The sequence below is a fragment of the Theropithecus gelada genome, chromosome 10 (assembly GCF_003255815.1).
Source record: "Theropithecus gelada isolate Dixy chromosome 10, Tgel_1.0, whole genome shotgun sequence".
Classification (NCBI taxonomy): Eukaryota; Metazoa; Chordata; class Mammalia; order Primates; family Cercopithecidae; genus Theropithecus; species Theropithecus gelada.
In genome coordinates this window covers 6,415,226-6,440,333 of record NC_037678.1, presented here as the reverse complement: position 1 = coordinate 6,440,333, position 25,108 = coordinate 6,415,226, and the positions used below count along the sequence as shown (strand labels likewise).

Sequence of the window (25,108 nt, the reverse complement as noted above, 5' to 3'; positions counted from 1 at the left end):
CAAACAAAACAAATAAACACTTTTGACTCAAATGAAAACATTACAGGGACCAAGCTGAGCGTTCCTGCAGGTTGAACCTGGGCAGCCCTGGCATGCTGAGAACCTGGGCAGCCCTGGCATGCTCAGAACCTGGGCAGCGCTGGCATGCTCAGAACCTGGGCAGCCCTGGCATGCTCAGGTTGGTTGGCCCCATCCGGATTCCTCTTTTCTGACACTAACAGGGTTGCACTACCATAGTTTACTCTCTCTCCCGGCCCTCCCCCAAGTCTGTGTCTCTTCCAAGAGCGGGGCCCCTCCTTGTTTATCCCTGTGATGTCCCTGGAGCCTGCGGAAGCTCTGGGGGACAGGACAAGAGGGAGCTGTAAGGACTGAGGGCCGACAATGCTTCTGCCAGGCTCTGTGCTCCTGCCTCTTACTCACTGCCCCACTTAGTTCCACACCAAGGGCGAGGCAGGGGCTGTCACAATGCCGCCTTTACGGAGGAAGAAATGGGGTTGGAGAGGGAAGGATTTGCCCAAAGGCATGGGGTGTGAAGTCGGGCAGCTAGAACAAAATAGGATCTATTTTCGTTCCCAAGGCCAAGCACATCACAGCAGTGCAGTATGCTTTCTCTATCTCTCTCTCTCCCAGGTCAGGGTGGTCCCTGGGGAGGCCCCTGGGTACCCCTAGACAGGTGGGAGGAGCTTCCTACCCCACCCTCTTCCTGTCAAGCTGGGCTCCGCAGCTCCCAGGGCTGCTGCTTGGGTTGGGGTCCCAGACTGGCTGGTAACAGAGGGTCCCTCCACTGGACTCGAGCTTCTGAGCGTGCTCTGCCCCCAGGAATCTGGAGGATGGAAGTTGGGGGCCCTAGGTCCCTTCCAAATGCCCTGGGTCCTGTGCCCTGGGTCCCCAGTGCCCATTTTCAGAGCCCCCAGCCCCTCCCTGCCATGTGGACCGTGTGACGTGATGCCAGTTCCCCGGGTCCAGGGGCGCAGCAGCCGGCGGAGAGGCCTCTGCGGCACTGATGCCTCCCTAAGTGGCTTGACTCTGCCAGCCCAGCGGTGGCCCAGCTAAATATACCCCGGCTGACGTCAAGCACTCTTCTGCTCCTGGGGTTTTTCTTAAGCTGCATTTATAGTTTGCGTATTGCTTTGTAAAGATTTCACTTTTTTTTTTGCTCCTTAGCAGACTGTCTTATTGAGTGTACTCGGACTTAGACGATTATGAAAATAATTTACAGCTGCTGCATTAGGAAGCTGGCATGTGTCCAGAGGCAGGGGCGTTTTGGTCAGTGTCGGTCTTTCGGTGAAGAAAACTTCCCTCCCCTCCCCCCAAACACGCACATGCACACTCATGCTCACACATGTACACACATGCACAGACGTACACACACACGCATGCACACACATGCACACACGTGTACACATACACTTTCCTTCTCTCCTTTCCACTTCATTTCTTACCACCTCCACAGGGCCAAGGCAGAGGCTACCTGGGCTGGGCTGGGCAGGGGGGTGTGAGCTGCCTCCTGGGCCTAGCCTGGGAGGAAGGGGCAGCATGCTTCCTCTGCGAGGAGGCCTGGCCGGCTTATCTCCCCAGCCTCTGGCTTACCTGGGCCTAACCCCTTTCTTCTCTTTCTGGGCTCTCTTTGTCTCTCTCCTAGGCCAGGGCAGTCCCTCAGGAGGCCCCCCTAGGCCACCCCCTGGATGGGCAGGAGGAGCTTCCTACCCGCCCCCTTCCTGTCAAGCTGGGCTCTGCAGCTCCCCAGCGCTGCTCCTTGGGTTGGGGCCCCAGCCTGGCTGGTAACAGAGGGTCCTTCCTATGGGCTTGGGCTTCTGAGCTTGCTCTGCCCCCAGGAACCTGGAGGATGGAAGTTAGAGGATGGAAGTTACCAGCCTGGCTGGTAACAGAGGGTCTCTCTGCTGGGCTTGGTCCTCTGAACATGCTCTTCCTCCAGGAACCTGAAGGATGGAAGTTAGGGGGCCCCGAGTCACTTCCAAATGCCTTCCTCCCCATCTCTTCTGCCTTGGCAGTGATGCCGCACAGCTCTGTGTCTACCTGGAGGCCTCAGCCTTCTGCTTGGGGTCCAAGTCTCTGTCCCATATGCCCCTGTGGGACCCTCCCTCCATGGCAGCAGGTGCAAAGGCTCTGAGGCAGGTGTGCACCAGTGTCAGCAGGAGCAGCTGGGAGGCCGGTTGGTGAGGTGAAGTCAGGGAGGGTGCGTGTAGGAGGATGATGCTGAGCCTGAGTGTCCCATGGCCCGTGGGAGAAAGGATGGATTTTATCAGAGTGTCCCATGGCTCGCAGGAGAGAGGATGGATTTTATTCTAAGCATAAGAAGCAGTTGGAGGGTTTTAATTGTGGTGGGAATGGAGGGGGAACCAAATGATCCTGTTTGCACTTGGAAGGGTTCACTTTGCCTGCTGGGGAGAAGGGCTCAGGGGCCAGGAGTGGAGTAGGAGGCTGCAGCTGCTCCCAGGCGAAGGGCAGTGAGACGTCACGGGGAAAGTGATCAAATTCACAGGTGACATTTGCCAGTAGACAAGGGAACAGGGAGAATTCAGGACACCTCAAGTCCTAGGACATGGCGGGTGCAGATGCCAGGTGCCATCTATGTGTTTCATATGAAAAGGTAAAAAGCAGGTGGAGGGGACCCTCTGCAGCCTCTAGTCCATGCTGCTCCAGTTGTTCCGAAGCGTGCTTGCTCGCCTTGGTTTGGCCAGGACAGATCATCAGGGTCAGCCCTTTCGTTCTGGTAGGAATTGGAAGAATTCTAGGCAGGTGTGGGAGTTGAGACTGAACCCTCTGAGGGATCAGAAGCTGGCAGGTCCCCGGATGGCCCGGGATTAGGGCAGCACCGCGGGTTTCCATAAACACTCCTTCGTGTCTCTCTTTGCATGTCCTCAGAGCGGGATGCCTTCGACACGCTGTTCGACCACGCCCCGGATAAGCTCAGCGTGGTGAAGAAGGTGAGCTATTGGTGGGATGTTGGATGTGCTCTCCCATGGCTCGCGGCTTTTTGACAGCACAAATGCCTGCTGGGAAGAAGGTGGGAAAATGTTTGGAATCTCAGAAATGTTTGCCACATGGATTGAAATGTAATTACAGTCAAAAACGTAACCACAGTGCATAAAATTAGCGCCTTTTAACTCAACATCGCTGCTCCCTGGGTATCTTCCTGCCCGCCCTCTCCACTTCTGTTAAGTGAATTACCCAGCCAGCAGTTCTTTCTGACTCGAGGCCTTTCTTCAATGTGGAAATGTTTTTAAGCATGTCAGCCTGCTGCTCTTGCTGGCCTCGTTACCATCCACAGCCTGCCCAGTAAACACGCAGGCCTGTGCGGCTGAGCCGTGCCATTGATGGATTTGGCCCGTTTCCCTCCAGACAGAGAATGGGCCCTCACTAGCCCAGGCAGCCTGCTGGTCAATCTGTGGGTGGAAAAATCTCCAAGGCTCTGGAGTTGGGGGTGGGAGTGATCAGTTTCTGGGGGATCTGCCAGGGAGGCTTGTTCCCCTCAAAAGGAACTGGGGCCCACTGGCTGCTCAGTAACTTATCCGAGTGCCTGCAGGCATCCCATTCAGGAGGCTGCTTCCCTCCTTCCCATGACGTCGGAGGAGCACTCATTGCTACCCATGGTGCAGGCGAGAGAGTTCTCCTTTGTCTAGGACACCTCACCCAAACGCTTTCTTAGTGCAGGACTTGTCAGAACCTTTCATAGGCTGACGTATACTGTACTTCTCCAAGAGGGAGCTTGGTAGGAAGCATTTTCCAAAATTGTTTGTTGAGAGTGGGCTTCATTTATCCATCAGTTTTGGGGTAGGATGCCTTGTATTTCTGTGGAACCCTCTTTTGGAAAATGTTGGCCTGGGGCTGGACCACAAGATCATTCGTTCTTGGAAGCATTTTGCAAAAGGCTGTTGGAACTGTGCTAACAGTCGTTCTGGGACGAAGCCTTCTTAGCACTCTTGGGTGGTGAGGGATATACTAGGAGCTCAGAGCCCCCCACTCCACCCCATCACATGTGGCCCCCAAGGACCCTGACAGAACCGGTTCAGGGAGTGAATCAAATCCATCTCCCGACTTATCAGCTGTGTGATCTCCGGTGAGGGGCGAGATTATACCCCCCAGCCTCAGTTTCCCCATCTTTCAAGTGGGGACAGAGATGTTACCCACCTCTCAGGTCCCTGTGAGGATAAACTGGGATTCTGTCTGTGCATGGGCTTAGCCTGCAGCCTATGGTCACTGGTAGCATTGAGAATGGTGTGGCCTGAGGTTGCTTTCATCTCTCAGTGGATACCATGTTAATTCATTCTGAGAAAGACACATTTTCGGCACTGGAGCCACCAGCAAGGAAGAAGACAGAATCCTTTGACTTGCCTGATAGCTTTCCTCACCTCCACATTGCAAGTTTAGGTGTTTGTGGCTCTCTGTGCCCCAGAATGAAGTCAGGAGTCCCTGCCCACCTCTGCAGGTTTCTCCCTGGGTCGTCCCCTCCTACTCCTTCCCATCCCACCCACATCCAGCCACAGCCTGAAGACCCCAAAGGGTTTGCAGATGTGCCTGGGTACCCACTCGGCTCACTCTCACCTTTCACTGGCCTACCCTCAGGTCCAGCTCCAATGCTCCCTCTCCATGGTCTTAACGGGGGTCCGCACACATCTCCTCTGTGGCTCATGAAATCTCCCCTGCATTTCGTGTTTCCCTGCAGTACCGTATCTCTTGATGTCTCCATCCCACCACTACATGCATATGGAGAATTACAGGCCCTTTGGCGGGGGCCGGGGGTGGAGCTGTCTGACTGTGTTTGTGTCCTTAGTACCAAGCAGCATGCCGGGCACATAGTAGCTGCTCAGTAAATTTGAGCAGAATGGGTAAGAAATCATATCATGAGCAGTGGTGGGTAGTATTGACTTTCCATCAAAGTTGGGTTTGGTCACTGAGGAATTACAGGTGACAGTTTTTAAGCCTGTGCCAGAGAGACTCCAGTGCCCCTTGGTACCTACATAATAGGGCTCAGAAAATTCCCACAGCCCAGAGCGATCACCATGGGTGGATCTCCCCATGTATTGCAAATCGATAGGCGGGCTGGGTGCGGTGGCTTACGCTTGTAATTTCAGCACTTTGGGAGGCCAAGGTGGGCAGATCACCTGAGGTCTAGAGTTCAAGACTAGCCTGACCAACATGGAGAAACCCCATTTCTACTAAAAATACAAAATTAGCCGGGCTTGGTGACAAGGGCCTGTAATCCCAGCTACTTGGGAGGCTGAGGCAAGAGAATCACTTGAACCGGGGAGGAGAAGGTTGCAGTGAGCTGAGATTGCGTCATTGCACCCCAGCCTGGGCAACAAGAGCGAAACTCTGTCTCAAAAAAAAAAAAATTCAGTAGGTGTGGCTGGAGGCAGCACTTCCGCTCAGTCTTCTGAGTGCCGTTTACCGTTCCAGGTCACATCTAAGATACATTTGCAAATGTAATGCTCCTCCCCTGGCAGTTTCATCTTTCTTAAGAGCAGGGAGTGCTCTCCAGTGTGATTGTTAAATATGGCACACGTGCACAGATTGGCATATGTGTGCATGGGTTGGTGAACAGAGACATGTGTAGCCAGGATAGATGTGGGCATTATGCCATGAAAACTCGGGGCTATTGTCGGGATGTTGCATTTGAAACATGGGCTTTTTATTTTAGCAAACGGGAGATGATGAAAGCGTTTCCCAGAGCCGGGGCTGGCAAATGTCAAGCCTGCCCCTCCAGCTGGGACCTGCACGCGGGCCGTTCACGGCTCCTGTGTATCTTTTGTTCTTGGCAGTCTCTCATCACTTTTGTGAACAAGCACCTGAACAAGCTGAATTTGGAGGTGACGGAACTGGAGACCCAGGTATGCGCTGCTTTGGCTTGAAGGATCCTTTGTCCGCCGCCGTTTTCAGTCAGCGTTTTGATCCCAGGTGGGGCGCGTGAACAAAGCTGGCGCCATTTTGCTCCTCTCACAAGGAATTCCCCCCAATGGTGCCGGCAGAAATAACCACCGTAGCCTTCTCGGCCCCTCTGTCTTCCTTTCCTGGGGCTGCCGCCATACAGCGCTACAAACCAAGCGGCTGAAATCAAGGTGGGGCCTGGGTGGATTCCCTCCACGGCTGTGAGGAGGAGCTGTTCCTGGCCTCCCTCCCAGCTTCTGGGGTTTTGCTGGGATCTGTAGCATTCCTTGGCTTGTACATACATCACTCCCTTCTCTGCCTTCATCTTCACGTGGTGTTGTCCTTGTGCGTGTGTCTCTGTGTCCAAATGTCCCCCTTTTATCAGGACGTGGTCATGCTGGATTAGAGCCCACCCATGACTTCATCCCACCCTGACCGCATCTGTGTAAACCCTGTTTCCAGATATGGTCACACTCAGAGGTCCTGGTGATTAGGGTTCCACTGCATTTTTTTTTTTTTTTTAAGACAGAGTCTTGCTCTGTCACCCAGGCTGGAGTGCACTGGTGTGATCTTGGCCCACTGCAACCTCCACCTTCCGGGTTCCAGCGATTTTCCTGCCTCAGCCTGCCGAGTAGCTGGGAATACCGGTGCGTCCCATCGTGCCCAGCTAATTTTTGTATTTTTAGTAGAGACGGGGTTTCACCATGTTGGCCAGGATGGTCTCAATCTCTTGACCTCGTGATCTGCCTGCCTCAGCCTCCCAACCACTGTATCTTGTTTTGGGAGACGCAAAACCCCAAAACACCTGGATGGTGTTACTCAACCCATAACACCCTCCAGGGCTCTACCCCAGCCCACCACAGGGCCTTTGCACACTCAGTTCCTCCATCTAGAACGTGCTGGCCCCTTTATCCTCTGCTCAGTGCTGCTGTCACACCGTGGCCAGGACCTAGCAAATGTCCCCCTGGTAAGTATGTACAACACATTTCTTCTGCAATAAGTATATTAAGTCTACTCCCCCAGCCCCAACCACCACTCAAAGCTAAAGGAGCATCGTTAAATTATGTTTTTGGGCACTCCGCGAGCATTAAAGACAAAATATAATTTTCCCAGGATTAGTAGGGTGCTTGAATGTGGAGGTTTTTGAGCTCTTGGTACAGACATCCCTAATGCACAGCTGATCCTTCTTAAACCCCAGGGCGAATGCATTCATTCCCTTCTCTTTCTTTAACTTTTCTCATTTGCTTTTCTAATTAAAAAAGTAATTCAGGTTCATTGTAGAAATGTCTGAAAACGCAGATAAGCAAAACAAATAAAATCACGCGTAATCCCGTCACCCGGAGATGACGGCACAGGGGGTTTTGTTCAGGCCTTTTCTTAACACGTACAGCGAGGCATGGACAGCGTGGGTCTGTATGTAAAGGCATCATGGTCTGTTTTTAATGTGTATGTTTATTTGTATATCATTGGCCAACACATTTATTTTCTGCACTTTGCAAATGTTGCACATTTAGCCTCAGATTATTTTCTGTTTGAAATGTTAGCACCCCAGAACCAGCCGAGGTAAAAAGTAAAAATCCTCTTTTTCCTTTTCTGGAACCTCCTCTTTCAGACTCTCCAGGGGCAGCTAACTGCAGTTCATGGTTGGATGTGCATTTTTCTAGATATTTTCTTTTTCTTTCTTTCTTTCTTTCTTTTGAGACAGAGTCTCGCTCTGTTGCCCAGGCTGGAGTGCAGTGGCGCAATCTCAGTTCACTGCAACCTCCGCCTCCTGGGTTCAAGCAATTCTCCTGCCTCGGCCTCCTGAGTAGCTGGGACTACAGGTGTGTGCCACCATGCCCGGCTAATGTTTTTGTATTTTTTAGTACAGACAGGTTTCACCATGTTGGTCAGGCTGGTCTCGCACTCCTGACCTAGTGATCTGCCTGCCTCGGCCTCCCAAAGTGTTGGGATTACAGGCGTAAGCCACATTTTCTATGCACAAATGTATTTTTCTAAATAATGTGGATCTTACTGTCCACCGTTCTGTAATGTGTTTTGTGTCACTAAATACACTGTGGGCATCTTTTGGTGTAAGAGAAAGTGTGTGTGTGTGTGTGTGTGTGTGTCTGTCTGATCCTTTTTCCTTTGCTTGATCTATTGGTTTATCTATATTTTGTCACTTTTAATGGGAAGTGTATCTCATCAGCGGGAAGGCTGCACCGCACCTCATTAAACCAGTGCCTCATGACTGGATGTTTTTCTGCTCCTGTAAATAGCAGTGCAGAGAGCATCGTTGTGCAGGCTGTCTGTGCTCGTGCCTGCTTCCTCGGGATAAAAGCCTAGAAGTGGAGTCATTAGAACGAAGCTTGTACCGCACCCTTTGAAGGCCCAGGAAGATTTGCTGTGTGGGGGCCCCTGGTACTATCACGGGGCGTGTGAGGGGCACTGCTCCTCCACATCCATACTGGCTGTCCCCACAGCCCTTCTCAGAGGTGTCTGCACATCAGTATTAGCAGCTGAGCCTCTTACATTGAGACTCTAAAATTAAATTTGTATTTATTTTTATTTACTCAATATCTTCATTTTTTCCCCTATTAATCACACTATATAGAGTCTTAAAAGTACGTTTAACCACTGGCCCACCAGAAAAGGACACTGGCCACAGAAATGCAGGGATTTTTGTTTTGTTTTGTTGCAAAGGAATTTGGGTATTTTTATAAATACCGTATATCATTTATGAAGACTGTAAATCATTAACGTCTTGATGCCCTGGGAGTCGGAGAGGCCCTGGTTTAATTTCTTCAATTTCTGTTCGTGTGTGTGGGTGTGTGTGTGTGAGGTTTATGTAGTCTGTGTGGTGTGTGTGTATGGTTTATGCAGTCGTGTGTGTGTGTGTGTGTGTGTGATTTATGTAGTCTGTGTGGGGTGTGTGTGTGTGGTTTATGTAGTCTGGTGTGTGTGGTTTATATAGTCTGGTGTGTGTGTATGTGGTTTATGCAGTCTGTGTGTGTGTGTATGTGTGTGGTTTACATAGTCTGGTGTGTGGTGTGTGGTGTGTGTGGTTTTTGTAGTCTGTATGGTGTGTGTGTGTGTGTGTGTGTGGTTTATGTAGTCTGTGGTGTGTGTGTGGTTTATGCAGTCTGCGTGTGTGTGTATGTGTGTGGTTTACATAGTCTGGTGTGTGGTGTGTGTGGTTTTTGTAGTCTGTGTGTGTGTGTATGTGTGTGGTTTACGTAGTCTGGTGTGATGTGTGTGTGTGTGCGTGGTTACGTAGTGTGTGTGTGGTGTGTGTGGTTTATGCAGTCTGGGTGTGTGTGTGTGTGTTTTCTCTCCTTTTCCAAACCATTCTTATGTTGTGGAGCATCCCACCTCTGTGGTGGTGAGTGAGCTCCTCAGCCTCCCTGAGCTTCTGTCCACAGGATTAAACTGGAGGCAATGGGCAGTGTGAGGATCGGGTGAGACAGCGCGCTGAGATCAAGTGGGCAGGGCTCGGCAGGGCTTAGCACTGCGGATGAGGAGGTGGTGGCGGGGCCCCGGGGCCTCCGTGGGGATTCTGCTCCCTGCTGAGCTACATAGCAGGTTGCTGAGTGAGGGCACTGCCCTGGGCGCTTGTGAAAGTGGAGGGTCACCACTCACAGCTGGGCCCCCCGGCCCTGCCCTCTCCGTGTGGCCGTCCTCCCTCCTTCCTGTGACCCCGTGTGCTGGGACAGTGAGGAGACGCCACGGAAAGAAGAAAAGACTCAGCGGGCTCAGGGCCTGTGGGTGCAGCGGCGTGGCCACCGCAGACCTCCTGGGGAGAGGTGTGGGTTGGTGCCTTCATTCACTCAACAGCTTCCGTTCCCTGGAAGTGAGTCCACGGAGACACGGGCATCCCAGCTCAAGTGTTGTTCTGCTGGGAAAATGCCAGCACACTTGACCAGGGTGCTGTGGGCATGAAGCTTCCGTGTGGAGACACACTTAAAAGAATTATTCAAGCCCATCTGATCTCCTTAATGAGAGGAGTGGCTGGCTGCTTCGTGGTGTGGAAGGCCGAGGGCATGTGACATGGAGGCCAAGTACCATTTTCCCATCGACTGACAGTGTGTTGAATTCAGGGCCCAGACCCTGTCCTGAGTCCCTTGAGGGACTGTTGCCTGCTGGCACTTGCTTTATGCTTTACAGCTCTAGCTGCAGCTCCCCCTGCTAAAGGTCAGGGCTTCTGATATTGGATGTTTGTGATTTTGACTTCTCATCTTTATTTTATTTTATTTTATTTTATTTTATTTTATTTTATTTTTTGAGATGAAATTTCGCTCCTGTTGCCCAGGCTGGAGTGCAATGGCACGATCTCGGCTCACTGCAGCCTCCACCTCCCGGGTTCAAGCAATTCTCCTGCCTCAACCTCCAGAGTAGCTGGAATTACAGACATGCGCCACCATACCTGCTAATTTTTGTATTTTAGTAGAGACAGGGTTTCACCATGTTGGTCAGGCTGGTCTTGAATTCCTGACCTCATGATCCACCCACCTCAGCCACCCAAAGTGCTAGGATTATAGGCGTGAGCCACCTCGCCTGGAAATTTTTAATTTTAATTAATTGTTTTAAAAATTCAAATTTAAGAATTCTGGAGATTGTTTATACAATAATGTGAATGCACCTAACATTATTGAACTGGACACTTACAAGTAGTTAAGATGGTAAATGTTATGGTATATTTTACCACAGTTTAAATTAAAGAGAAAGGTCAGCATAAGCGAGACACGAAAAGACAAATGGATATGTGCTTCCACTTACGTGAGATACCCAGAGGAGTCAAATTCATAGAGACGGAGAGTGGATGGATTGGTGGTTCTCAGGGGCTGGGGGGAGGGTAGAATAGAGAATTGGGGGACAGAGTCTCACTTTGGGAACATGAAGAAGTTCTGGAGATGGGCGGTGGTGAGGGTGATCCAACAGTGAGGATGTACTTAATGCTACTGACCTGTGCACTCACACATGGTTAAGATGGTACATTTCAGATTATGTATATTTTATCACAATAAAAAATAAGTTAGCGGCCGGGTGCGGTGGCTCACACCTGTAATCCCAGCACTTTGGGAGGCCAAGGTGGGCGGATCTCGAGGTCAGGAGATCGAGACCATCCTGGCTAACACGGTGAAACCCCGTCTCTACTAAAAATACAAAAAAATTAGCCGGGTGTGGTGGCGGGCGCCTGTAGTCCCAGCTACTGGGGAGGGAGGCTGAGGCAGGAGAATGGCATAAACCCGGGAGGCGGAGCTTGCAGTGAGCCGAGATCATGCCACTGCACTGAAGCCTGGGCGACAGAGCGAGACTCCATCTCAAAAAAAAAAAAAAAAAAAAAAAGTAACATTCAAACAAAAACATTTTAATTTAAATAGCTGCATGAGGCCATTGGCTACCATGTTGAAAGCAGCTCTAGATCCCTGGAGGCTGGGGCCTCACTCACTGTGGTCTCTGCTGCAAGACAGAGTGGTGAGGGCCACCAGGTCCCGGCTCTGCACCCTGCAGAGTTGAATGAATCTTTTCAGCAGCTGATGCTGATGGAGCACTCACATGTGCCAGGTGCTCCCTGCCTGCCATCTCCCTGTGTCTTCACAACAGCCCTGAGTGATGGGAGTCAGTACTATCCCTGGGGTCAGCAGTGGGGGACAGTTCCAGAGGCACGGTCCTAGCCAGGCAGCTGCACTCAGCTCCACACACTCATCATTTCTGGTCTTTGCAGTGCCCCATGTGTGAGAGCCCCCCTCTCCTTTTGCTTTTTTCTAGATTAGGAGCCAGGTCTCAAAAGACTTCACGTTCAGGCCTTCACTTGATTCCAGATTCTCCTGCCTAAAGTGAGAGGAGGGATGGATTGCTTTGCTAGAAAATATTTCCAGCTGGGTGCAGTGGCTCGCACCTGTAATCCCAGTACTTTGGGAGGCGGAGGCCAGCAGATCACTTGAGACCAGGAATTTGAGACCAACCTGGGCAACATGGCGAAACCCTGTCTCTACAAAAAATACAAAAATTAACTGGGTGCGATGGTGTGTGCCTGTAGTCCCAGCTACTTGGGAGGCTGAGGTGGGAGAATCGCCTCAGGGAGGATCACCCGAGCCTGGGAGGTCGAGGCCAAAGTGAGCCTTGATTGCATCAGTGCACTCCAGCCTGGGTGACAGAGTGAGACCCTGTCTCAGGAGAAAAAGTATGCCCCCCTTGAGTTTGTGCAAAGCATTTGCCAACTCCTCACCCTGCCCGGAAACATCACGAGTCGTTCTCTGCAGTTTGCAGACGGCGTGTACCTGGTTCTGCTCATGGGCCTTCTGGAAGACTATTTTGTTCCTCTCCACAACTTCTACCTGACTCCGGAAAGCTTCGATCAGAAGGTATGTGCCTGGTATCCATCCTTGGTAGTGGTCCAAGAAATGCTCATTGAAATACAGAGCATAGACTATCCCAGCAGCTCTTTCTGCAGCCTGGCTGCATTCTTCAAAAAGTAAAGATTGCACAAGTGATATTGCAATTAGGTGTAACTCTCAGCAAAAGAAATAAGAAGCCCATCAGCCGTCCACAACGCATCCGAGTTTTGTTTGCCACATTTTCTCTGGGGTCTTTTTCATGGGACCGTGTAGTTTTTAATAATTAAAAAAATGGTCACATCTCGGTAGAGTTGTAAACCCTTCCCCCGTTCTGCCGCAGCTCCAGCACCTGTGGTTTTCTCTGCTGCTTCCCAAGCTTCCCAAATACCATCTCCAGTGGTGGCGCAAAGTTCCAAGGATGGCTCTGTTACCAGCGTCTTCCCGTTCCCCATTCTTGGGCAGTCAACTTGAACGTGTTTCTATCTTTTTCCCTACGGAAACAACAGAGCATCTTTTTGATATAGATTTTTTTTTTTCATTCCCGTGGATTGTTTTCTTAGAAAAATTTCTCTAATAGGGTCATTTGGGTCATTCCTTTCAATCTGGGCTGGCCCACGCCACCCGGTCCTGCTGTCCCTGCCCTTGTGCGCGGGCCCCTCCCTGCTGTCTGCCCTCTGTCCAGGGCTTCCCGCAGTCAAGCCTCTCACAGCAGTGTTTAGTGCATTGCCTTTAAAAACTTGGCCATGGATGGTCTATGTTGCTTTGGATTCATGGGCATCTGTCATTTTATTTTCCCGAAGTGTTAGACCCATGAGTCAGGGAGGCAGACAATGTAAGCTGGTGGCGGCAGCCAGAGAAATAGCAGAAATGGGGCCAGTGTTTATCAATCTGCCCACTTCTGGCACATGCAGTCTGTTTGCTTGTGGCCAAATGTTGTTCCTGTCTTGCATGCTGAGATGGAATCAGGACAGATTAGAGAGGTCTTGGCACATGGAGTCCATATTGAATCGAGAGAGAGAGAGAGAGAGAGCGAGCGAGAGAACAAGAAGGAGTGCAGAGGGAATGAGCAGAATTGTGCAGAACTCACCAGGAAACATGGGTGCCTGTGCTGTCATCCTGGAAATGAAAGGGCAGACCATCCAGCGAAGAAGCGCATGCGTTTCCAGGCCCCGATGTGGCTGGTTGCAGACACATTGTTTTGGAGAGATCGTTTCTTTGTTCAAATTAATAAGAGCACTGGCGAGAACAGTGAGTTTAGCCAGGAGACCTAGAGCTGGTTTCTTTCCAAGACAAGGCTTTGTACAAATGTCAGAGGCATCATCTCCTGGGCCCTGGCCTTCTTCCCTTTGAAACTGGGATGAAAGTCTTTGACAATTGCTGCCCTGGCCTGCGAGGCTTGAGGAGGCTTGAGTCATCCGCCTTCCCCTCTGAATCGGAGCGAGGAAGGGAAGGCTATTTTCAGGTACAGCACGCAGCACACCATTCATCCTGTTCACTCAGGAGAAAGGGAGCCTGGGGTGGTGGCCTGGCTCTGCGGGCGGCTGGAGCACTCTCCTTCGGAGGATGGGAGGATGTCAGTAGTTCCTCCTCCAGCCCCTGCCTTTTTTCCCTTTCTCCTCCTGGCAGCTGCTGGCAAAGTCTTCGTGAGCCCATAGTATTTATTATCTACCTTGTAGTCCTCACGACCCCTGCTGTGGAGGACTCACCCACTTCAGGCTGGGCCCAGCACCCGTGTGCTCAAAACTGCTTGCAGATGGGACGTTGGTGACATCCCCCGCTCATGTCTCCTGTGGGCTGAGACCCCAAGGTGCGTTTCCTCTGGCTCTGGGAATCCTTACAGCTGCTCCATATTTTTGGAGGAGGGACTGAGGTTCAGTGAGCAAAACCAGAGATGCGTCGTGAGCTGCTGTCCCTGAGGGTAGTGATGACTTATGGTTTTAAACAATTGCATTGGATTTAAAAAATACCACACTGGACAGCTCAGGGCCTGTACGCTCATGCCCCGTGAGCTACCTCAGACACATGAGTGTGGCCTTCGGTTTTCTGTTGCAAAGCCACTGTTTGAGTCTTACTTTGCGGTGGCCACATGCTAAGCACCTTGCAGCCATCGGTCATCGTTTTGGGAGACTCTGCAGGTTCCCTGTCTCTGTGGAGTGGGTGTATCCTGAAGACTTGGAGATCGCTCCTGGAAGACGCGAGTTGCTTCCCCGTCAGCATTACTGGATGAGGACAAGGAATCTCGGGAAGGCTTAGAGACCAGCCCAGGGTTGCACGGCCAGCAAGGGCAGAGCCAGGAGGGTCGACTCCTATTCCAGAACCCTCTCTTCTTTCCTCACCTGGCCAGGTTGACTAAAACCTTTTGAATTACAGAGAGAAAGGATTTCTGCCCATGTGGCTGGCTCAAGGCAGGTGTGTATATGGCCTGGTCTCCGCTGGGCCTTGGGGGCTCCCACTGCAGTCACGGCTGGGGTGAGCGGTCCCCAGGCCTCGCCAGGAGCTGCATGCTGGGTATCCAGGGGCCTGGGCTCACACTTCTCTGCCTGGGCATGAAAGAGGGCTGGGGGCGGAGGCATGGCCCTGAGAGATAACAGGCATGGGAGGGTGGCAATTTCCTGCCTGGCATTTCCTCAGCCTGAGAAGAAAGCAGAAGGAAAATCTCACTTCAAAACAAATTACTGTGGGGCCAAGTGGCTGCAGAGCAGTGAGGCTTGGAAGGGGCTTTGCTCTCCCCTTAAACTGTTCTCTCATGGGGCAGCGGTGACCACCTCATCACCTGATCACACTGTCCAGCTGTCTCTGAGTGTCTCTGCGTGTCACGCATCTCATCCCCAGCTCCTCCTAAGCATCCGCTCCCTCTGCGCGGAAGAGGATTCCTCAGGCTTAAGAGGTGCACGGGAGAGACATATAAAAAGACCAGTCCAAATTGGTGCTGACTTTTACAATGGAGAAGAATCTTCTCTTAAAAGAAAAATCTTTTCTCGCTGTTCCCCCTCTTTGCCATCCTGTCTCCATCTCAATTTGGGGTCAAGCCTGTTGTGTGTTTGAGTGTGCATGTGCGTACGTGTGTGTGAGCTCATTTGATGATATGGACAGTGGTCAGCTAAAGGAACCTGTGTTGCTAGGGGAGTGGAGGTGGGAGGCTCTTGGAGAACAGGCATAGATTCTGTTTCAGTCCTGGTTCCATGCCTTTGAGCCCTGTGCCTTTTTATTTTTTATTTTTTATTTTTTGAGACAGGATCTCACTCTAGACTCTGTCCAGAGTGGAGTGCAGTGGTACGATCTCGGCTCACTGCCACCCCCACCTCCTGGGTTCAAGCGATTCTTCTGCCTCAGCCTCCTGAGTAGCTGGGATTACAGGTGTCTGCCACCATGCCTGGCTAATTGTTGTACTTTTAGTAGAGACAGGGTTTTACCATGTTGGCCAGGCTGGTCTTGAACTCCAGACCTCGTGATCCACCCGCCTTGGCCTCCCAAGGTGCTGGGATTACAGGCATGAGCCATTGCATCTGGCCACCCCGTGCCTTTTTAGGGCACCGATGTCCTAGCCCGTCTCAGCCCAACGCCCTCCTCTGTGAAAGAAGATGATACTCACCTCACACAGGGCCGGGAAGGGAAAGGAAACCTGTACCGAGTACACCGACCCCATAGTGGATGCCCAGCACCCGCAGGTCGCTCCCTGCTCTCTCCTTAGGGGAGCTGTGTTCTGCACCTTCCACACGGTCCGTTCACACTCCTCCCCTGTTGCCAGTGTTTGGCCATCCTCAGGCTCAGCCCTGGTGTAGCACTTCCCCATCTCCAGGAAGGCTGTCCTGCAGGGTTGAGGTGTCTGCCATGTTGCCCGGTGTTCCCATTGGCAGCTTCCGAGTTGGCCTCTGGAGCAGGGTCTCGGTCTGCTGCGCCCCCGCCCATGGGTGGACATGACCTGCCCTCCTGCCAGGCTGTGCCTTCCCCACTGACCCCGTGACTAGCCAGACTGTCTTGCGGTTGGTGCTGGCACATCATTCGCCCCTCTGCTTCTCTGAGCACAGGCTGTGCGTGCCGCGGAAGCTTTTCCAAAGCTGTTTTCCAGTGCTGTGCATTTGATTAACCTAGGGAAGCCTCTTTTTCCAGGTTAATTATTAAATTACAGTGCAAGTAAAATTGTTCATGTTTCTGATTCATTGACCTCAAAATCATGAAAATATGATTGTTGAAAGAGTTTTTTGTCTGTTTTTGAGACAGAGTCTTGCTCTGTCACCCATGCTGGAATGCAGTGGCATGATCTCAGCTCACTGCAACCTCCGCCTCCCGGGTTCAAGCGATTTTCCTGCCTCAGCCACCCAAATAGCTGGGATAACAGGTGCCCACCACCAAGCCTGGCTAATTTTTGTATTTTTGTTAGAGACATTGATCAGGCTGGTCTCGAATGCCTGACCTCAATTGATCCACCTGCCTCGGCCTCCCAAAGTGCTGGGATTACAGGTGTGAGCCACCGTGCCCAGCCAGGATATTTGATTACTAAGAGCCCTGAAGTCCCTTGCACTATGACATCTGTGTGTGTTTGCTGTTTGATGGTTTGATGTCCCCTCCTCCCATCAGCTTTGTCTTGCGGCAGGTGGGTGGCTGGATGTAACCTAGTTCATCACCTGCATCCCTCTGAGTGGTCTTTAAACACAGCCCAGAAGGCTCTTCTTTTAAACCTATTCAGCCATCATTAGGAGAATAAAAGCTTCAAGTACACTTGGGGGCTGAGGAGTAATAGACCCTTTAATTTCAGGGGAAGTCATGGTCTGGGGGAGGGGGCCGCCTTTCTGCAGCTCTAACAGGACCAAGGTCCCGCAGGCTGACGCTTGCAGCCACCATTGGTCTGACTTCCCTTCTGACCGGCCCACTGTCCCTACTCAGTGCTGGGGCCCTCCCTCCCCTGAAGGCACCTCATCCTGCAGAGAGACACAGCCTCACGTGCAGGTCTTTACAGCCCTTCCTGAGGCAGTGCCCAGGCCTGCGTGCCTCTGCACGGGACTCATCCTCTCTGGGCCTCGGTTTCCCTGTCTGTAAAATGGGGTCACTGTGGGCCAGGCGCAGTGGCTCACGCCTGTAATCCCAGCACTTTGGGAGGCTGAGGCGGATGGATCACTTGAGTCCAAGAGTTAGAGACTAGCCTGGCCAACATGGCAAAACCTGTCTCTAAAAAAAGTAAAAATAATGCAAAAATTAGCCGGGCACAGTGATGCGTGCTTATAGTCCCAACTACTGGGGAAACTGAGGCGGGAAGATGGCTTGAGTCTGGGAGGCAGAGATTACAGTGAGCCGAGATCTTGCCACTGTGCACTAGCCTGTGCTCTAGACCCTGTCTCAAAAAAAGTAAGTAAATAAATAGATAAAATGGGGTCACTGTGGCTGGCATCTGGGGCAGAGCAGGCTCTTGGTGGCCGTGAGCCCTCGAGAGCAGGCCGGGCACCTCATCCTTCCATCTCTCAGCCCAGATCACCAGTGTGAGGGGTGAGAACCGCCTAGTGAGTGCATGTGGCCCTCTGCAGACTTGCTCACCCATCTCTGCCCACCCTGTGGCCTGCCCCAGGCTCACTGGGTCCTTGTGGACGTCAGTGTTGCAGAGGCTTGGTCCTGTCCATGCTGGCTGTCCTCCAGCAGTGGGCAGTGGGTGGGAACGACTGTTGGACCCCAACGCTGACCTACCCGCTTCCTTGGCAGGTCCATAATGTGTCCTTCGCCTTTGAGCTGATGCTGGACGGAGGCCTCAAGAAACCCAAGGCTCGTCCTGAAGGTAATGCCCCTGGCTCAGGTTCCCCCGGGAGGGCTGCACATGGAGGGGAAGAAGAGCGGGTCCTAGAAGTGGCTGGAAGGCTGGCGTGTTGTTCCTCAGATGGGCCCCACGTCTCTGGCTCTGGGGCAACGGTCTACCAACCTCAACTCCTCAATCTCCTCATTTTGGGAACCAGGAGGGCTTCGCTGGTAGAGCTGGCAGTGCCGGTTCTTTAATAACCACTTGACTTTGAAGGACGTGGCCTCTGCCCACGGACCTTAGGATTAAGTGTGTCTCTGGCTGGCCACTCAGGCTGGAAATGCAGCTTTGAGCCCTGAGAAGATATTAAAGGCTTACTCAAATGTAATGACTGTTGGGGTGGAGTCCCCTGATGCTCAGCCGAAGGCAGTGCCTGGGAGCGGGGACTTGGCACGCTCCTGCTCTGTGTGGGTTGGAGCTGGAGGCAGAAGGCTAGCAGAGCTGGGGGGGGCGGTCACTTCCCTGTCCCCACCTGGCTCCTGTGCCACGTTACCTGTAGGAGGACCCTCTCACCTGAGTGAGCATCAGAATTCCTGGGAAGGCTTCTTCGTAGGTGCTTGGGGACAGCCAGGCTCCGCAGAACGTGGGTGGCACTCCCTGTGAACCCTGCTGGAAAGTTACAGGGCAGAGTTGAATATTAAAGGCTTTGACAAGTCCTGTATGAAGACATCCCTTTGCCTCCATCAAAACCTTTGCCATGCAGGAGAAGCCCACAGAACTCAGACACTGTGGGTTAGTGCCCGTGGGCCCCCCTTTGGCCGTGGCCCCCTACCTAGCCCTGCTCCCTCTCCTGAGTCCCCCATGGCAGTATATGAGTTGGGGTTCTCTGATGCTTCCTGAACCTGTTGCCAGCATCTGCTCAACGGCGGGCTTTGTTGAGTTTCTGGAATAGCTAGAAAATGGATCCTGTCCCTTCCACCCACCCACCACAGCCTCTGCCTCCTGGCCGGTCCCTTCCTGCCTGTTCGTCCTCCTCTCAGGGTTTCACAAGACAATTTCAGTGTGTGGCTGTTTATTCTTTTTTGTTTTGAGACGGGGTCTCACTCTGTCACCCAGGCTGGAGTGCAGTGGTGTGATCACAGCTCACTGCAACCTCTGCCTCTTGGGTTCATACCATCCTCCCACCTCAGCCTCTCAAGTAGCTGGGACTAAGGTGCATACCACCATGCCCGGCTAATTTTTTAACTTTTCTTTTTTGTAAAGACAAGGTCTCACTATGTTGCCCAGACTGGTCTCGAACTTCTGGGCTCAAGCGATTCGCCTGCCTCCCATCACAGGCGCAAGCCCCCGTGCCTGGCGTTGTTTGTTCTTTATTGTCCCTCCCTCCCCACTAGAATGGAAGCCTCAAGGGAGCAGCGCTTTGTCCGCTGCATGCCGGTGCTGAGAACAGTGCCTGGCCTGGAAACTGCTCGACAGCACTGGATCCAAGCACACGTCCAGCAGGGAGTGTGGCAAGCGGCTGCCTGTAGAGGCCGGTCTGGCCTGGGTCTCTGGGACTCCCTGTTGCTGCTGCCCCTCAGCCCTTTGGTTGCTGCGAGGCAGGGGCATGAGGGAGTGGCTAGGGGCCCGAGGGATGCTGCTTTGCCTCTCCCCAGCTGTGCGTCTTCGGACAGGTTACTTTGCCTTTCTGTGCCAGGGCCGCCTCCTCATCTGTGCAGGGGAGTGACGACGGCACCTGCCTCCATGCGTCTCATGGGGTCGCTAAGGGGGTGCCATCACCCAGGACTTGTCAGAGCCTTCAGTGTTCAACTCTGCTCTGTACCTTTCCAGCAGGGCTCCCGGGCAGTGCCACCCGCGTGCTGCTGAGCCAGACTGCCCCTGAGCACCTATTCGGCTCAAGTGAACTGCTCCTCTGAGCAGTGGAAGAGGGTCCTGCCCACAGAACACGCCAGGTCCCTGCTGATGGTGGCTGCTAGCTCAGCATTCGTGTCTGGTGGGTTGCACACTGTCAGGGAGGAGAAATCTTTGCTCATGTCCGCTGTGGGCTTGGCTGGGGCTTCCTTTGGTTTCCTGTAGCCTAAAGCCTGGGCCCTATCTGCAGCATGGGCTGCTCCCCTGTACCCTCAGAAGAACCCCTGGTGGCCCTTGGTCTCCATTCTTTGTCCTCCCCAAACCCCCGACCCTTTTTTTTTTTCCTGAGACAGCCTTGCTTTGTCACCCAGGCTGGAGTGCAATGGCACGATCCCAGCTCACTGCAATCTCCTCTTCCTGGGTTCAAGCAATTCTTTTGCCTCAGCTTCCCGAGTAGCTGGGATTACAGGCGCCCACCACCATGCCCGGCTAATTTTTGTATTTTTAGTAGAGATGGGGTTTCACCATGTTGGCCAGGCTGGTCTTGAACTCCTGACCTCAGGTGATCCACCTGCCTCAGCCTTGCAAAATGCTGGGATTACAGGTGTGAGCCATCGCGCCCGGCCCTTTGTCCCCTTTTTGAGGAGTGAGGCAGGAGCCTGTCCAGAGGCCGGGATATCCTCTGACAGGCCGGTCTCCGAGCAGGGGGTTTGCCCCGAGCCCAGATGTGTTTCCTACTCATCTGCCGCTGGACAGCACGTCAGGGGACCCACCACGGACACGTGGAAGCCAGGCCAGAGGCAGAGGCACCACCGGCCCAGGGCAAATAGCAGGTTCTGCAGCCTCCCAGGCAGGGTCCCTCAGGTGTCCCAAGGCCTCTGTCCAGCCCAGGCAGGGGACAGAGCTGGTCTGCAGTGCTCATTAGCACCTTCACTGGGCCAGCACTGGGCAGGGGCCAAGCCACAGAGATTTATGAGATGGGGTCCCTGCTGGGCCTCTTTATTTTGTGGCTGATGCAACGAATGAGAGATTTTTCCTTCTTCATTCAAAACCATCTGGGGAGCAAGAATCAGGAGGTAACAGAGATGAGAATGACATGGAGACTGCAGCACAGTGGCTGTGGTCTCCCTGACGCCCTCCTCCAAGCTAGGCAGACTTACCTGGGTACCCAGGGCTGGTGGGGAGGGAGGCAGTGGCTGTGACCTCCTCCCCTGCGGGCCGGAGACTGCCCTGTTGGTCCCCAGTGGGAGGAAGCAGAGCAGTCTCATGCCCCCTGCACGTGGGCTGGTCTGAAGAGCCAGGCCCACACCTGGTTCCCCAGGCCCCCAGCTCCGATGGGCATCCTGGCCCCCTACCCCCTTGCGGGGACCTGGCGGAGACGCCAGTGGGGTCCCCGACCCTGCCGTTAAGGAGGCCCCTTGCCTGGGAGAAGGGCTTGTGGCTCGCTCGAAATTCACAGAGCTGAGTGCCGGAGCTGGATGGTGGGGTGGGTGTTTGGGGAGCACAGAGGGACTGAGGTTCACGGGTCACAGAAGGGGATTCCTGTCCCTGGGCACAGGTGCTAAGGGGTGGCCGTGGTTAGCAGGGTCTGGCAGGGGTGTGAGGGTTGAATTCTGTTTGTCCAGCGAGGCTGTCTCGAAGTTCTTAGAGCTCAGACCTGGGGGCTGTTGAGTGGGGGCATCGGTGCCAGGCTGCTGCTCTGGTCTCCCTGTGAGTCCACCATGGGAGTGGACTCAGAGGGGGCCAGGGAGTGACGGCCCCCACCCCTGGGAGCTGCTCTGTCCCTGCTGCCCCCCTCGCCTTGGCCACTGCCAACTCCGTGGCTGCCATCCTCCCTCCCCTGCCTCCACTGGGCTGTTGGGAGCTGGGGTGGACCCTTCAGGCCAGGGGGAGACCCTGGGATCCCCGACAGAGCCCTGGGTGTGTTCCCAAGCCCACCAAGCCGAGTTCAGCCCTGCTTTTGCTCTGACAGCACACTTGTGGGCAGCTCATTTCTCCACAGTGAGTCTTGGTCCTGTTTGTAAAACGAGAGGGAAGGAAAGGAGGCTGTGTGGGCTCTGATGAGGGTGTGCAAGTTGAGAAACTCACGCCTGGTGACAAGGACAGTTGCTGATTCTTAGCATCCACCCCACCTGCTCTCTCAGTAACATGTTGTTTCTTGCTCTTGTGATCAGGGCTAAAGCACAAGGTCATCCTGTGGCTGCTTTTGGATCACAGGGAGTCAGGACTCAAAGGGCCTCGAGCATTATCTGGTCCAGGCCCATTTTACAGATGGAGAGTCTGAGCCCCAAATCACAGAAGTCACTTAGAGCAAGTGAAATGAACAAGGTGTCTGATTCCCAGGAAGGTTCTTGTCCACCCAAAGAAAGTGGCCCAAGACTTCCAGGGCCCCAGAGGGAGCCGTCAGGTCCATTAAGTGTTACTGGGCTTTTTGGTCCCAGTAAGTGTCATTAGCCATGTCCCCCAACCGGTCCTTAGACACGTCCTGGTGACGATCCAGGACAGGCTGTGGAAGTGTCTCTGTTCTTGTCACCCCAGGTGCCTGTCCCGCAGGGTATCAGCCTGTGCCGGGAGCTCTCACACAACCGGTGTGTCTGGGGAGGCGCCACCCAGAGCGTCCTGGATGTGGTGGTGGCAGGTCTTTAAGGGGAAGCGCTCTGTGTGGACGCGGCAGCTGGTGTCATGCTGGAGACATGGCTTCTGAGAGTACCTACTGCAATGACAGGAGGATGGCAGGGCCTCTGAGGTTTCTCTGTTTCCTTCTGCAGACGTGGTGAACTTGGACCTCAAATCCACCCTGAGGGTTCTTTACAACTTGTTCACCAAGTACAAGAACGTGGAGTGACGGGGGACCTGTGGACGGTGGCAGGAGTATCCCAGCAAGAAAGGCGACATCTGTCTGTGCCCTGTGCCTTTGCAGGGAGCCAGGTGCCATGGGCTTCTGGTCCAAACTGTGTTGACTGTCATCCCCACCCCACCCCTACCTCACGCCCGCACCACCCCCTGCCTCTTTTGGTGGTTGTTCTTAATCTCCTTTCCATGTAATTCCCAGTGGGCGAGAGCCTTTGAAAATGCAGGATTCTAAACACCCGTGCTTGCGTTTGAGGCCTCGCATCACTCAGTTGCGTGGGATGGAGTCCGTTATTGTCTGCCTTGGCTGAAAGATGGAAAAAAGCCTGAAGCCCAACCCACAGCTAGTTGAGAGCACCCTGCATTCCACCTGATGGTGCAATTAGCGATCACAGGCCTTCAGAAGTACAACATCAGCTCAGCAGGAACGCCAGCTCCCCGAGGACCCGGGCTTGATGATTCACCAGGGATCTCCTGGGCTGGGCTCTCCTTCGAAGTGACGCCTATTTAATAAAAGGGTTTTGCAGTTTGAAAAACTTTAAAGTCCCAGAAGCTTAGATGTGACACGAGTGTCCTCCACCCACATTCCTATGGCTTCTTGGCCACTCGTTGTTGTTTTAGTGTAGCTTTCGCACGAACATCTGAGACTCAGGATGGCCCGGCTCCCACAGGCATTGAAAGGAGCTGTTTGCTGAAGTGTTTCTTCATTTCTTGCTGTGGTTGAGGGGCTGGGTCTGGAGAGGGCTCTAATTGTGCTGCTTGAGACAGCTTGCACCCCAGCTTTCCCCTTCAGAGGCCCTTTTTGGGAATGAATGTGTCTTCGGAAACTTTAAAATGAGGGGGTGCGTCGGTTCACTGGCTTTGTGTAGTAAAGTGCTGCAGGTGAGTGGCTGAGACAAAGAGTTACATCCTCGGGCCTTTCGCCTTGGCTTGTAGGTGCCGGCTTCCCCCAGTATCTTCACATGGTCTCCCCTCTGTGTGTCTGTGTCCTCACTGCCTCTTTTATTTTATTTATTTATTTAGTTTTGAGACGGAGTCTTGCTCTGTCACCAGGCTGGAGTGCAGTGGCGTGATCTTGGCTCACTGCAACCTCTGCCTCCCAGATTCGAGCCATTCTCCTGCCTCCGCCTCCCAAGGAGCTGGAACCACAAGTGCATACCACTAGGCCCATCTAATTTTTGTATTTTTAGTAGAGATGGGGTTTCACCATGTTGGCCAGGCTGGTCTCAATCTCCTGACCTTGTGATTCGCCCACTTCAGCCTCCCAAAGTGCTGGGATTACAGGTGTGAGCCAGCATGCCCATGCCCAGCGTTTTATTTTTATTTTTATTTTTTTTGGAGATAAGGTCTCACTCTGTCACCCAGGAGTAAAGTGGTGCCACCTCAGCTCGCTGCAGCAGCCTTGATCTCCCAGGCTTAATTGATCCTCCCACCTCAGCCTCCCAAGTAGCTGGGACTACAAGTGCATACCACTACGTCCATCTAATTTTTGTATTTTTTGTAGAGACAGGATTTCACCATGTTGCCCAGGCTGGTCTCAAACTCCTGGGTTTGAGCGACCCACCCACCTCAGCCTCCCAAAGTGCTGGGATTATAGGCACTAGTGGCCATGCCCAGCCCGACCCCCTCTTCTTAGAAGGGCTGTGGTCCTATTGGATTAGGGCGCACTTATATGACCTCATTTATCTTGATTACCTCCATAAAGACCCTATCTCCAAATACCATCACATCAGAGGGGCTGGGGTTAGGACCTCAGCATGTGGATTTGGAGGCGGGGGACATAATTCCCCTTGTAACGGGAGGATATGAAGTGTTCATCTCACTCTCCCTGTAGCCCTGAGAGCATCTCCCTTTAGAGTATCCTGTAAAAGGAGTCGCTGCTCACTCAGTTATGAGCTGTTCACCCCCTCGCTCACCCCAGCTCTGCAGAGAATTGGGGATCCCATCGGCCATGCTTTCTGGGCTGGCCTCTGGTCGCAGTGGCTCCCTCGCTGTGGCGCCCCCCTCCCCAGCTCCTTCCCGGGGTTATGACCCGCCGACCCCCTGGGTTGCACCTGCAGCAAAGCGGCCGCCTTCCTTGGCATCTCTCAGCATTCTCTGTGGTGAGCCTGGCCCTTCTGATCCTGTTAGCTTTTTGTCTTCCTGCCGCAGATCAGAGCTGTGGAGTAAGTTTTAATACGAAATCGAATGCCAACACCGAAGTTTTAGAAAACAGTTTAATATTCCCCCTCAGTTCCGGCTGTTGCTAGGCTGGGGATGATTTCAGAATAGCCATTTTGATGGAGGTGATTTCCCAGCGGGGGAAAGAAATAATTAAAACAGCATTACGGTATCTCCTGCGGGATGCAGTGACATTAAAGAGCCACACTGACAAAAAACCTGGGACTGCAACGTTCTGTGCTGCCTGCGTGGCACGGACAGGATCACGGCCCCCTGGAGCTGGTGGAGCGGCCCGGCCTTGCCCTGCTCCCACGTGGGC

At 53.1% G+C, this 25,108-nt stretch overlaps 1 protein-coding gene across 4 annotated transcripts in view; it reads left to right on the top strand.

Moving 5' to 3' along the window:
• PARVB (parvin beta) overlaps positions 1–23,172 on the top strand; it is a 159,642-nt gene extending 136,470 nt beyond the window's left edge. For 3 of the 4 annotated variants that reach the window (XM_025399992.1, XM_025399993.1, XM_025399994.1), the window contains 5 exons: positions 2,887–2,948; positions 5,784–5,852; positions 12,132–12,233; positions 17,898–17,970; positions 22,548–23,165. In XM_025399992.1, the coding sequence (XP_025255777.1) occupies positions 2,887–2,948; positions 5,784–5,852; positions 12,132–12,233; positions 17,898–17,970; positions 22,548–22,624 (383 nt within the window). In that variant the 3' untranslated portion in view covers positions 22,625–23,165. Of the gene's footprint in view, positions 1–2,886; positions 2,949–5,783; positions 5,853–12,131; positions 12,234–17,897; positions 17,971–22,547 lie in introns of all 4 variants that reach the window. The other variant, XM_025399995.1, reaches the window with a different exon arrangement.
• The last annotated feature ends 1,936 nt before the right edge of the window (positions 23,173–25,108 follow it).